Source organism: Rhinoderma darwinii, chromosome 10 (assembly GCF_050947455.1).
Source record: "Rhinoderma darwinii isolate aRhiDar2 chromosome 10, aRhiDar2.hap1, whole genome shotgun sequence".
Classification (NCBI taxonomy): Eukaryota; Metazoa; Chordata; class Amphibia; order Anura; family Rhinodermatidae; genus Rhinoderma; species Rhinoderma darwinii.
Genome location: NC_134696.1, coordinates 17168370 through 17182158, shown reverse-complemented (window position 1 = coordinate 17182158; position 13789 = coordinate 17168370). Strand labels below are relative to the sequence as shown.

Genomic DNA, 13789 nt, shown 5'->3' with positions numbered 1-13789 from the left:
GTGCCAATTTTATAGGCCGTGGTGTCCCAATTATATTCCAAAACTTCATAGGATGCCAGTCGTGTTCAAGTTGTTACAGTCCCAGCAAGCCCCCTCACCTAGCCAGCTATCTCCCCGACAGCCGGGACTATAAGTGTAGCTGGAACACAAGTACCCGCTAATATTACATCTACCCAATGAGAGGGACATCAGATCTTCATAAGTGCATGGAGATCCTGTGTAGTCACCCACAAGTCACACCTTCTGTTACTAAGCAAAGAGCTGGGCTACAGCAGATAATTATTCATTAGGGATTCCTGAAGCCATCACTAGGGGGAGCTAATTAAATACTAAGTATACATCGACCTCAATATTAAAACAGTCTACAATAAGCTCCCCCTAGTGGTGACTGCAGACAGCTAGAATTTTATCATATTTGTCTATACAGGATTTGGAACTTAATATCAGAAAAATTTAGTTCCGAGCCCCATTAAAGATACATTAAAAAAAAAATAAAATAAAAAAAAAAAAAAAAAATCGGGACAATTACTTTACGCTTCCCCTTAAACAGTTTTCTTACTGGATTAAAATAATAAAAGTGATTTTTACTTTTTTTTTTACTTCTGAAAGGTCACAACAGGACCACAAATAACTTGCTGTGAAATACAACGCTTGGCAGAAGGAGGCAGGAATTAGCTCCAGTAAACATTCCTCCTTGTGATCTGTTCTGCAGGACGCCGCTTCTCTGTATCAAGAGACAAACAGAAAAAAATACTGCACTACTGCGGGGTCGGAGCAATGGACAGGGGGCAAGGTATAAGATCCCCCCAGAAAAAATAAGAACCCCCCACAAGTGGTTTCTTCTGTAAAACGTTTGAATATTCAATGCAGGGTCTTTATCTCCTACTCAAGTACTAGATGTTGGTGACAACCAGCAACAGCTTCTATTACAGTGACCATATAGGTTGTCACCCAGCTTTCCACAGACCCAGAATAGCATATAAATCTTCATGGCTATATAGAATTAAGCCCCACTTCCACTCTCCTGCCTCTGTGTCAGTCTTCACTGTAGTTTTTGCATTCTATACATGAACCTGGAGTCTCAGGATCCACAATACTATTCCTTCAAGATAGGGGGTGCTATAGAGTATGGAATTGTGGTAGGAGAGCTAAAAAATAAGTGAAAGTGTTAGATGAATGTTTTTAAGTAAGCAACGCTCCATCTGGAGCTGCAATCTATGGGGCCTTTTAGAGAGAAATCTTGGATCGTTGACATCTGGGGGTCACAACACTGTTCAGTACAAGAATCAGATTGCTCCACCCGGATACATCACTGTCCCCGTCTACAGAAGAAAGGTTTGAACAGTTACAATCCTGCCTAGAAAGGAGGCTGAAAGTGCAGGGTTTTTAGCTCCACCTGACCCCAACCCTGTCCTCTCTCTTCTCGTGTATAAACTTGTTTTGGCGCCGGTCTGATAACTACAAGTTACTACATGAAGATGGGAGCAGTTCTAAAGAGTTTCATGCGGAGAGAGTGGATACAAAGAGTGTCTCTCTCTGGAGGACCGGTCCTGTATTACACAGACAACCCATTGATATGAATGGACACTGTGTAATGCTTCATTTCCCCTGTGGTGGCGCTGCAGGGATATAGGACACTTACTGCCAGGTTTCCTCACAGTTTACAGCTGATCACTGGTGGTCTCAGCAGAGGGACACTTTGTGATCATCTTATTATCAAGAGATCCTTCTCACAAGTAGGAACACACACGAGTGGAATCCCAATGCAAATGTAAACTTTATGGCAAACAAGGGTTAAGAATGGGGTACATGCATAGCTCACTAACAATAAGGGCGATATATACAGGGCGTAAAGCTTCTGGATCCGCCCTGCAGAATAAAAGTGAAAGCAGCACCGGTTCCCTGAAAGTAATGGTCAAGGAAGCTGAAAAGTGACAACTGCTTGTACACACGGAGCAGTATTATAGTAGTTATATTCTTGTATATAGGAGCAGTATTATAGTAGTTATATTCTTGTACATAGGAGCAGTATTATAGTAGTTATATTCTTGTACATAGGGGCAGTATTATAGTAGTTATATTCTTGTATATAGGGGCAGTATTATAGTAGTTATATTCTTGTATATATAGGGGCAGTATTATAGTAGTTATATTCTTGTATATATAGGGGCAGTATTATAGTAGTTATATTCTTGTATATAGGGGGTCAGTATTATAGTAGTTATATTCTTGTATATAGGGGCAGTATTATAGTAGTTATATTCTTGTACACAGGGGCAGTATTTTAGTAGTTATATTCTTGTACATAGGAGCAGTATTATAGTAGTTATATTCTTGTATATAGGGGCAGTATTATAGTAGTTATATTCTTGTATATAGGAAGCAGTATTATAGTAGTTATATTCTTGTATATAGTAGCAGTATTATAGTAGTTATATTCTTGTATATAGGAGAGGTATTATAGTAGTTATATTCTTGTATATAGGAGGCAGTATTATAGTAGTTATATTCTTGTATATAGGGGCAGTATTATAGTAGTTATATTCTTGTTAATAGGGGGCAGTATTATAGTAGTTATATTCTTGTATATAGGAGCAGTATTATAGTAGTTATATTCTTGTATATAGGGGGCAGTATTATAATAGATATATTCTTGTATATAGGGGCAGTATTATAGTAGTTATATTCTTGTATATAAGGGCAGTATTATAGTAGTTATATTCTTGTATATAGGGGCAGTATTATAGTAGTTCTATTCTTGTACATAGGGGCAGTATTATAGTAGTTCTATTCTGGTATATAGGGGCAGTATTATAGTATTTATATTCTTGTATATAGGGGGCAGTATTATAGTAGTTATATTCCTGTATATAGGGGCAGTATTATAGTAGTTATATTCTTGTATATAGGGGCAGTATTATAGTAGTTATATTCTTGTATATAGGAGACAGTATTATAGTAGTTATATTCTTGTATATAGGAGCAGTATTATAGTAGTTATATTCTTGTATATAGGGGGCAGTATTATAGTAGTTATATTCTTGTATATAGGGGCAGTATTATAGTAGTTATATTCTTGTACATAGGAGTATTATTATAGTAGTTGTATTCTTGTACATAGGAGCAGTATTATAGTAGTTATATTCTTGTATATAGAAGCAGTATTATAGTAGTTATATTCTTGTATATAGGGGCAGTATTATAGTAGTTATATTCTTGTATATAGGGGGCAGTATTATAGTAGTTATATTCTTGTACATAGGGGGCAGTATTATAGAAGTCAATACAACATTAGGATACACTGATTTTCCAATATAAGGGTATGTTCACACAGCCTATTTTCAGCCGTTTTTTGGGCCGTAAACGCCCGAAAAATCGGAAGCAGAACGCCACCAAACATCTGCCCATTGATTTCAATGGGAAAACTGCGTTCTGTTCCGGAGCGTTTTTTACGTGTAAAAAAAGGCCGCAAAAAAGAAGTGCAAGTCACTTCTTGGGACGTTTTTGTAGCAGTTTTTCATTGATTCTATCGAAAAAAGCTCCAAAAACGGCCGTAAAAAATGCAGCGAAAAACACAGCGAAAATTGCGAGTGGCTTAAAAAAATGTTTGAAAATCAGGAGCTGTTTTCCCTTGAAAACCGCTCCGTATTTGGAGACGTTTTTTGAGTTTGCGTGTGAACATACCCTAAATCAGCAAATAAATGGCAATTTCTCCTCCACATGAGGTCAGGATAAGACCCCGCACGGACATACATTCTCTTTATGAAGCATCACAGACATGAACACAAGTCTCTATATTTATCTTTACGATGATCATATATTTGAGCTCTCGCTATATTAAATATTAAGCAGTGTTAATGACTCGCTGCATTATTTATAGTCACTCCCATATAACTTAATTGTATTTCCTCACACCCGCCCTCAACACGTCTTTTCTATCAATCTTTCGCTGTATTAAGGATTTCATTTGCTAAATTTATTAGCGTTTGACATAATTACTATAGAGAATGAAGTTCTCACTCACCATCTTTAAAGGAGCCGGCGTGTCTCTGAAATTTCTTCTTGGCAAATGTTTTCTGTAGAATAAAATGGAGATTAGTCACAACTACAATGTGCAATACACCTCCGAATAGTCATTTGGGGGGGGGGGGGGGGTGTGGCCTATGCAGATTTCAAATAAAGGGCCGTCTCATGGGTGGGGCTTAACATAATACACAATTTGGGATTAAAACGTTGATATACGTATGTGCAAATGTCTAATTCTGCACAATCTCAACTTTACAGTAAATTTTGTTTTTGATATATAGTGGGATAATGGATTCTCATATTGAAACAAGGCACTGGCACAATACCCGCAACCTGTGGCTCTCCAAAGGTTCTGAAACGACATCAAGGTGGCGTAGTTTCATAAAAGATTTTTTATTGACTTCAATTTAAGTTGTATAACTCTGTATGCAGTGAGTGCCCCCTAGTGGCCAATCCAGGCAGCCAGAATGTGCTCATTTAATGTTATGGCTGTGTAGAGAAAAGCAGGGGATTTGGAGCTCTGTGTCAGAAAAAACTAAACACTGATCCTTATAAAGATATTTTATGGAATAAATTAGTACAGAATATGGAAAATAGCTGCTGCAGAACTTCTTTAAACAGGGGAAAGGACAAGCTTCAAGTGAGTCACTTCAGCCAATATCTGCAGATCAAGAAGTGATGTCAGAGAAGTGGCTGTCATTTTGGCAGTTTATCCTGTACAGCCCAGTAACAGGCAGCAGTTTTGTTATGGTCGATGGTGTTAAATGACATATAGTATACAGAGCACATTGAAAACTTTCATTTGAGGGACCAGAGTAAAATAATTAAATGGCTCCGATATGTCACATGACCCTGGTTGGTCTATACCAATTAGGAAAATTTGCCTAAGGTTTCACTTTTACCCCCCATTAGGTAATAGTATGTTAGGGCAAGTGGGTTTTTCCCACGAACTGCGGTAGTATTAAACTTACATGGCGATGGTGCGGTCACAGGAACTGAACCGTTACCATCACCAGCAGATGCCAGCTGTAAGGAACAGCCAACATCCTGCTGCAACGGCCAGGATCGGAGATATCTCAGATCCCGGAGGTTTCAGCGACCGCAACATCTAAGTGGTTAGACAGAGGAAATAAACAAAAAAAAACTGTACATATCTGGTATTGCCGTAACGACCCAAAGAACAAAGTTTAAACGTGATTTATACCGTACAATGAACGGCAAAAAAAAAAAAAAAAAAAGATTTGTGTCTTCAAAGTCAAAATGCAGCCTTATTCCAGTCTTAAACCAGCCTTATATGGAGTCGAAAAATCGCAAAAAAGTTTCTATAGCAGCATGTAAGAAGAACACAATATACCATCTTACTATTATAAGACGTCATGCACACGGCCGTATTGTGTACAGGTTCTTGGAAGAGTAACCTCCATAATATGGTGATGTACCGAAGCACCGTACGGCAGCACACGGGGTACCTGCATTGTATGGGACTGTAGGGTCTCGCCATCGTACAGATGGTGTGTATGATGTCCAGAACTCATCAGAGCAGGTAATTAATTGCCGCAGTTAACTTCTCCCTCGTTTTACAAGTTTGCGTTCTTGAACTTCCATGCACTTAAGATAATCCAAATATTTCTAAAAGGATTTGGCTCAGGACTCGGGGAGAAGAGAAACAGCTTTTAGTGTCGGCTGATAAAATCGGCCGTTTTGGGCCGTTTTGCATCCGTTTCGATTCCAATCCGGGCCGTGTTTCCGTTTTTAACGGCCGATTTTAACCCGTTTTTTCCCGGTCCGTTTTAAAATCTGATGAATTTCATTTAAATTTGTTGCCACACATAGCCCCCTGCAGGTAATGCCACCCTGCCCCCTGCAGGTAATGCCACCCTGCCCCTTGTAGGTAATGCCACCCAGCTCCCTGCAGGTAATGCCACCCAGCCCCTGCAGGTAATGCCACCCAACCCCTTGTAGGTAATGCCACCAAGTCCCCTGTAGGTTGCACCCACCTCCCCCTTCCAGGAGAAGTCACTGACTTCAATGTCCATATATGGACAGTGTAGTCACTGACTTCTCCTGGAGAGGAATTCCCTGCCACAGTTCGGGAATTCCGCTTCAGAAGTGAGTGACGTCACTGTGTCCATATATGGACAGTGTAGTCACTCACTTCTCCTGTAGCGGAATCCCCAATCCCCAGCCGGGGATTGGGGATTCCGACTCCTACATGGAGCAAAAAAAAAAAAAAAAAAAAAAGACCCTCCTCCTCCTCACATGCACTCTGCACTGTGAGGAGGAGGAGAGAGCGCGCGAGCGACGGAATACATGGCCATCACTCGGGACACATTCCGGTGATGGCCGTGTATTACCCGGCCCCATAGACTTCTATGGGAGCCGGGCGGCCGGGTAAACGGCCGAAAATAGGGCATGTCCCATTTTTTGACGGCCAGGTTTCCCGGGCCATCAAAAAAAAAAAAAAAAAATAAAAAAAAAAAATCGGTCGTGTGAATAGCCCCATTAAAGGTCTATTGTTCCTAATGCAGCCGGGTGACAGCCGATTTATGAACGGCCGTCACCCGGCCGGGAAACCCTGTCGTGTGAATAAGGGCTGAATCCTACAAAACTGACTGAATCCGGCAAATCACAAGGGGTTAAATCACAGTGCAGTTACCTAATCCATTCTTGATCTTTTACATTCACAGAAGTCACAGGTTTCAATGTACAGGTGGCAGCACATGCATCACCCCCTCAATATAACCAATGCCCGGACCCATTCATTAAAGAAATCAGAAGTGTTGCCAATTTCCAGCCTTCACCCATGTGACCCTACTGTCATGTCTGATCAGGGGAATACCCCTTTAAGTTAACAGGTTGTGAGTCTGTACAGGGATACTAAAACTATATTAGAAGACCCTCTTGGGACAAGGACTGATCTGAGTACATATACCCGGTGTAATAAGGCTTCCTTATCATGGACACCATACATAGTAGCGCACATGGGAACTGCCATGAATGTCCATAAAGGGTCATACAATAAGATATTAAACTATGTCATGAAACACAAGTATATGATGTACAGCCCAATCTCCAGTCCAATATCTACCAATGGTCACTCAGTCAACAGAAGCCCTGCCCCAACTCCATGGGCACCTTCTGTCCCTCACAGAATTTCTGGCTCTAACACGTATTGTAACTTTCACAGCCGCGGACCGTCGTTCTAACTTACCCCTCGACGGCCGTGGCATCTCCCTCCTGAGACACGCCATCACTCACTTCCGCAACACTGTGCTAGTTGCCGTAGGGTGCGCGCTTGCGCTTGGCCTTAAAGGGGCAGTATGCGCACGTGTAAAATCTATAATTAGCCCATGATTACCCTGGACTATAAAAAGTGCTCGGCACTTTCACTCCTTGCCGGAGCGTTGTTGTGTTTGCCCATGTTAGTCTTAGCAAATGGTCCATAAGTGTTATCCTGTTCCCTGCTACCTGTATCTTGTGCTATATTTGTTCCTGTGCTTTGAGAGTGTTGGAGTCGTGTTGTGCCACCTGTCACACCTGCTGTTATACCCCACGTCTGGTGACATCTGCCTGCAAGTTCATCTGTGCCTAGACTCCGCTACTGTCTGGACTATCAAAAGGTACCCTTGTACTAGGACTGTTTGGCCAGCTGCTACTCCATTACAGCGGTGCGACCTAGTGGGTCCACATACCCACGGATTGTGACAGGTATTATATAGTACCTGCGGTTCTGATGAAAGAGTTAGGGGTGGGGAAGGGGCTGAAAATAATCACCCGAAGTGCTGATTTCACCATCAAGTATCAGTGCTTGGTGGAGAAGCCGTTTTGGGCCACGGTGTTTTGCGTCGGCACAGGGACCAGTGATCTCAATTTACTGCTTGTGTTTTACTTTATTTGGGGCAGGGGGGGGGGGGGCTTTATTGGACTGTTTTTTTTCTATTTTAGTTCCCTCAGTGGCCCTGAAGACACTACACCTGCGGCACCATGTAAATTCTGATTTTCTCTAGACATCATATAATGTATGCATCAAGATTGGATACATACCTTAGATCTTCCAGGGCTCCTCGGCGGTGGTGCATTTGGATCTTCGGAAACAGGCTTTAGAGAGGAGATTGGCTTTCGAGGCTCATAATCATCATCCTTAAAGCCTTTCATAGCCACCCGGTATGACTGATTCCTTAAATTTCTTTTCAATGTCCCACCACCTTCAGTCTCATCCTCTGGAGAGTCTATAGAGATGTCAGGAGTAGACAGCCGCTTAGGGTCATTGCGGGAAAATTCTTTGCTGAATGTTGTTGCAGCAAAGCTGTGATGTCTTGGCACTTTGGTTTTGGAGGCAATGGCCAAGCCTTTGGGGATCATTTGTTGGGTTCCAAGCTTTTGGGCAGCCAGACTCTCTGTGCTCAGTATAATCCGGTGTGCCTCTACTGGGGAAGGGCTCTGATCCGGTACATACGATGCGTTATCCATGGCACTCACAGTTTTTTTATGTACTGAGGAACTTGGTGTGGAGTTGACCTTCAGGTCCAGATATTTATTTTTGTCCAACAGAAGGAAAGATTTCTCCCCCACTGATGGATCCGAGTACCGGTTTGACATCGCAACTGTTGTTCCTACAAAATAGAACCAGTCAATATTATTAGTATAAGTTATTAGCTTCGGTAAATTCCTGATAGGAGCATAGGACGTAGAGAGAAATATAGAAAAAATAAAATAAATTCAGCCCTGACCGTGAAAACATAGAAGATCTATACAAAATCGACAAAGTAAACCTGAAATGAAAGTGAAGCTTTAGACCCGAGTGCAATAAATCACGTAGAGCCAATGGTTTTCCCCGCTGCTTAGTCATAAACAGATAAAATACCATTACGAACAAGAAAGATAACGTGACGAGGATGTGGAGCGTGTCCCAACTTCCCCTCTACAACAGATCGGTAGTGCAGGAGTCCTCTGATACTTTGCCCTCTTCCAACTATGAAGAACAAGTGCATGTCCTCTCCTAATAGCAACGTAGACTCTGCTGTTATTATACACACAGGTCAGACAGTCAATAACAGGCGATAAGTGAAATAACCCAAAAAAGTGACAGGTCCCAGCAGCAGATGACCCCATATGAAGCTGACGGGGAAATGGATCATCAACTGTGGATCTCATGGACCTTTTTGTAGCTCGGCTCTGTTACCTGGGCCTACTAGGATCCTCTGCTCTTCGGATGGACCAGTTCAACCCTTCTTCTGATTCTGAAAATTTCCTTCCTAGGTATAAACAACCAACAGCAACATAAGAAAACCTAATTTACATAAAAATTCCATCCTGAACAAAATATTGCAATATAGATTTAGGAGGTTCTAGACCAAGTCAAGCCAAATCTAAAACCACAGGTGACAAGGCTGAAGCTTTACCATATTAGGAGAAGATTCAGATCATGAAGAGAGACAATTCTGCTCAGAAGAACTAACTGGCAACAAGATCGATGGAGACAACCAAAGAAATCATGGACACGTGACTGAGAAGCCTGAAGAACCATCAGATGATATTCTGGAGAAACATCAGATGGTTACCTGGAGTGGACATGGACTTGACAACATCTAGAGTCAGACCTTTAGCTGTAATATCACGGCCGCTACATTGGTGGCTTGTGATCTTGCCTGAGCAGCAGGGTAACCCGATACTGTGCCACATTTATTGATCCTGTTCGATTCCAAACAAGTCGATATCTAGATGGCATTTGATCAGTAATGGACAAGATACTGGAGGAGGAGGAGGGGGTCTTCATAAGGAGTCATGTAGACCATTCCATGAGCCAGCATTACTTTTTTTAATTATTTTTCGGGGGGCAGGGGGGGGGGGGGCGACAACCACAATTGCCATAGACACCAATAAGGCCAACCCAAAAGGTTAGACACCAAAAGCAGATTTTGCCACACATTGACTACCAGCATTTGACCGGTCACTGCAATGTTCTCCCCATGTGACCATCTTTCGGGTCCCCCGATTCTCTAAAAACCCATAACGATATGTCCAATGTCCATGGTTGTGCCTGAAATGGCGACCAGTTTTAGAAAATACCCTCACAGTTTATATATGATAAATATGTAATATACACGACCACTTGAGGAGCAGTAGAAATAAAGTCACAGTTCTGTCAGCAGTCTTCAAATTAGGATCTCGGAGGTTCAGGTCATTCATTTTTTCCACCCCCCACTCATATCAGTTTCATATTCCCATAATCTCCTCGGCCCGTCTGTCGGGCTCTATAACTTGTTTCCTTACGATGTGACTCAGAACCTCACACCAGGATCTCAGATTACCATCTAAAGTCTTTATAGATCAGGACTACACCCTTTTTTTGCAAACTTATAATTCATAGGTAGAGAGCGCAGAACGATACGAGGGCGTTTAGGACATTAAAGAGAAAAACAGAAAATACAGCCCCCCCTCCCCAGTGACTTGTACAGTATGGGAAGCCTAGAATTCCCCTCATTTTCTCTACTCCGACACAACTCACCTGGTGCAACGTCTCGGAATGTAAACTGGGACTTTCTAACACTTACAGGTGACCCCCCCATGACCAATTATCCAGTACAATGGAAGATAACACAGGGCCGGGGAGTCCAAATACAGTATTTTCTACAGATCTCTGCCTTCAGGCCAGGGAGAGGAGCACAATACATTCACATAACCACAAAGCCCCCAGTCAGCAGACGTGCCACATAGATAAGTGGTGCCAGAGAAGCCATGCAGCTGCTTATCTCCCTATCGAAATAAACACGGGAACAGTTGATCCAAGTGAACACGGCAGAGTCCGGAGGGATATAGCATTATAAATATTTCCAGCCAAGCACACAAATCCCACTCCCATACTGCCGAACCATCACGTATTTCACAGGGTACGGCTTATGCAAATCTTCTGCGTTCCTGGGTGGGGCATAAAACATCCACAAATAAGGATTTCAATGTTGGGAGGTTTTCACTCCTATTATAACACCTAATGGGCTGGTAAGGTTATATTCAGAGATCTGCACCATTACCAGACCGATGGGAAGGGAAAAAAAACAAACAAAAAAAACCCCATAAAATATCTGAAAATCGCTAAACGATACGGCTGTCAGGGCATGCTGGGAGTTGTAGTTTTGCAACAGCTGTAGAGCCACGGGTTGGAGACCCTTGATTCAAAGAACGATCTGCTGATCATGAAACATTTCTGTGAAACGTATAATTTTTTTTATTTAAAGGAGGCGGGACTAAAACAATTTCAATGCCACGCTACATTTCAGAAGTGGCGTGTGCCATCTCAATTTTCTGCAATAGCTGCAAATCACAACTTTTTTTTAAAATTTAAGTTCTGTTATAATTAATGTACGTGATATCCCAACGCGATTTTAAATATTTGTACTATAAAAATAAAAAACAAAACCCCATAGTCCCATATAGCCGTGTATGTAATCACATGCAATATGTCGCTGTGGCCCACTGATTCAGTTAGTATGGGGGCCACAGTGATAAATAGTAGGACAGGAACCAAATGTGAACAAGTCGTAATTCACCGCAAATTGCACCAAATCAAAATGGACCACATCACATAATAATAATACATACACCCTAAACTGAACTTTGCTTATGGTGGTCACACATGTACGCAATAAAAAAAATTACGTGACCATAGTGAACTTGGACTATCAGCGCGCTGCTCAGCTGCGCCCCCTTGAGGCTTCCTTTGTCATAACTCATACGTTGCAAAACTAAATTAAACATGGTGTGAAACCTTAAGGGTCAATGCACACGATGCGTATTACGTGCGGTTTTGCCGAGCACGGAGACCCCCACCAATCACCAAAACGAAGCGGCAGAAGTGCTCGTGTGAGCCGCTACGTTTCCGTTCGCCTTTTTCCTGGAAATCAATGTAGCGGAGCGCGGGCTGAATAAAAATTCTATGAGCCTGTACTCCGATACAGCGGCTTTCCGGAAAAAGTCAGACAGAAACGAGGCAGCTCAGCCAAGCACTTCTGCAGCTTTGTTTTAATGATTGATGGGGGGGGGGGGGGTCTCAGTGCTCGGACCCCCACCGATCAAAACTTCGGATATGTCAGACGTTTGTTGAACGATTAGTTACCCTTTAATAATTAGGAAGCCGCTCATAACACCACTTTTCTCAGAAGTGCCCCAGCAATTTGCCTAAGGCATAATTCACACACACGGAATTTTGCTGCATTTTTCGTGCTGCTTTAACGCCGTTTTTAATTGCATCCAGATGTTACATTAAAGTCCAAAGCAAAACATCAAATGCACCACACACAACTGCATTTTGTTTTTTGCCGTTTTTGAGGCAATTTTGTGATCCGTGGCGGTTTTTCTTTTTTGGCGGCGACTGATACAGAACAATGTGCAACAAAGTATCGTTACGGCTCATTAGTAACATTATTCCTCAGTTATCTGCAACAAAGTAACACGTTCACAACTTTGCCAAAGTATTTAAAACTCTGCAAAAGTTGTCAGGCGACGCCACATTCTTTCATAAGGCAGAACCAAAAAGTTGTGCAACCAAGAGAGGACAATAACCCTCATCATCCTGCCTACATTAGAACAACAAATCCCGTAGCAGTGAGAGCTGGAAATACTTATTCCCAGGACTGGAGTGAGGAAAGCGGAGATACTGACATCTGCTTGGCAGAAAGTTCCCTGCGCTACAATGGGCTGTACATAGGACAGGACCCCCTCCCCTTACCTGCCTGCTGTGATGGGCTAGCAGCAGTGGCCCCGGCTCCTGGGGGCCCCCATGTTGATACTTCTTGTCCTGGGTGCTGTCGTTTTCCTGCTCTCAGCCTGCAGTCCCCATTCGCCTCCCTGCACTCACTTCCTGTGTCCTGTGTCTCAGGCTCCTCTGCTGGTTCAGCCCAGTGATTGTAATAATGATGACATCATCCAGGTGTGTGCAGGACAGGAGGGGGGGGGGGGGAGGAGGAGGGGCACCGCTCCAGCCAAACTGGAGTCACCCAGTTCTTTTGACTTGTCACAACTTTTACCTTCCTAGAAGAAATCCCTGAGCAGGCGGAGAGTGTGATGTGTATTTGCTGCTTGTTATTATATGGCACTGACATATTTCTCAGAGCTGTGCAGGGACCACATTGAAGCTGAGAATACAAAGTGCCCGAGACTTATCAATAGTGCTGTAAGGCGCATGAATTTAGGAGTCTGTAAAGATTATGCCAATTGTTTAAAATGTATCAAAATGGCGCACGCGGCAAAATATATTTGTCGTAACTCTGTAGGCACGTTAAAAAAATAACGTGGAGGCTACGCGGCGAATGAAAGTTGCGCGCCAATCAGGGTAAAATCGCGGTTGCATTTCACCATCAAATATTCCCTATGGGTTAAATAGTGATATTACAACCAGTGCAAAAAAAAGAGATTATCGTTTTTCACGTGCGAGTTACAGTCACTTTGCTCCTTGACGTGAGCGCGAAAATATGAAGCAAATACGGATGCGCAATATGGATCTTTTTTGTACCATTTGTTCTGCTTTTGTTACCGAACTGCAGCCGTTTGTGTTCCATATTTTGTTACGACTTTTTCATCCGTGTTTGTAACGTTTTTTTGTTTATCACTATTTTCTTTTCCGTTTTCGTAATGTGTTTGAAACACGGTTGTAAAAACTGTGCATGTGAACTACACAAAAACGGAACATGCGATTTTAAAAAAAATCAACCTATTGACTTTTATGGGCTTAAACCGGTAGCACGACGGATCCATTAGAACATGCTGC

General features: G+C 42.4%; 1 protein-coding gene across 2 annotated transcripts in view; it reads right to left on the bottom strand.

Annotated features, from left to right (window-relative positions):
* ARHGEF16 (Rho guanine nucleotide exchange factor 16) overlaps positions 1-12880 on the bottom strand; it is a 36702-nt gene extending 23822 nt beyond the window's left edge. Inside the window, exons 1-4 of one of the 2 annotated variants that reach the window (XM_075840730.1) lie at positions 12752-12880; positions 9209-9281; positions 8071-8639; positions 4025-4076 (exon numbers count right to left, since the gene is read on the bottom strand). In XM_075840730.1, the coding sequence (XP_075696845.1) occupies positions 4025-4076; positions 8071-8625 (607 nt within the window). In that variant the 5' untranslated portion in view covers positions 8626-8639; positions 9209-9281; positions 12752-12880. The remainder of the gene's footprint in view (positions 1-4024; positions 4077-8070; positions 8640-9208; positions 9282-12751) is intronic. The other variant, XM_075840729.1, reaches the window with a different exon arrangement.
* Between the last annotated feature and the right edge of the window lie 909 nt (positions 12881-13789).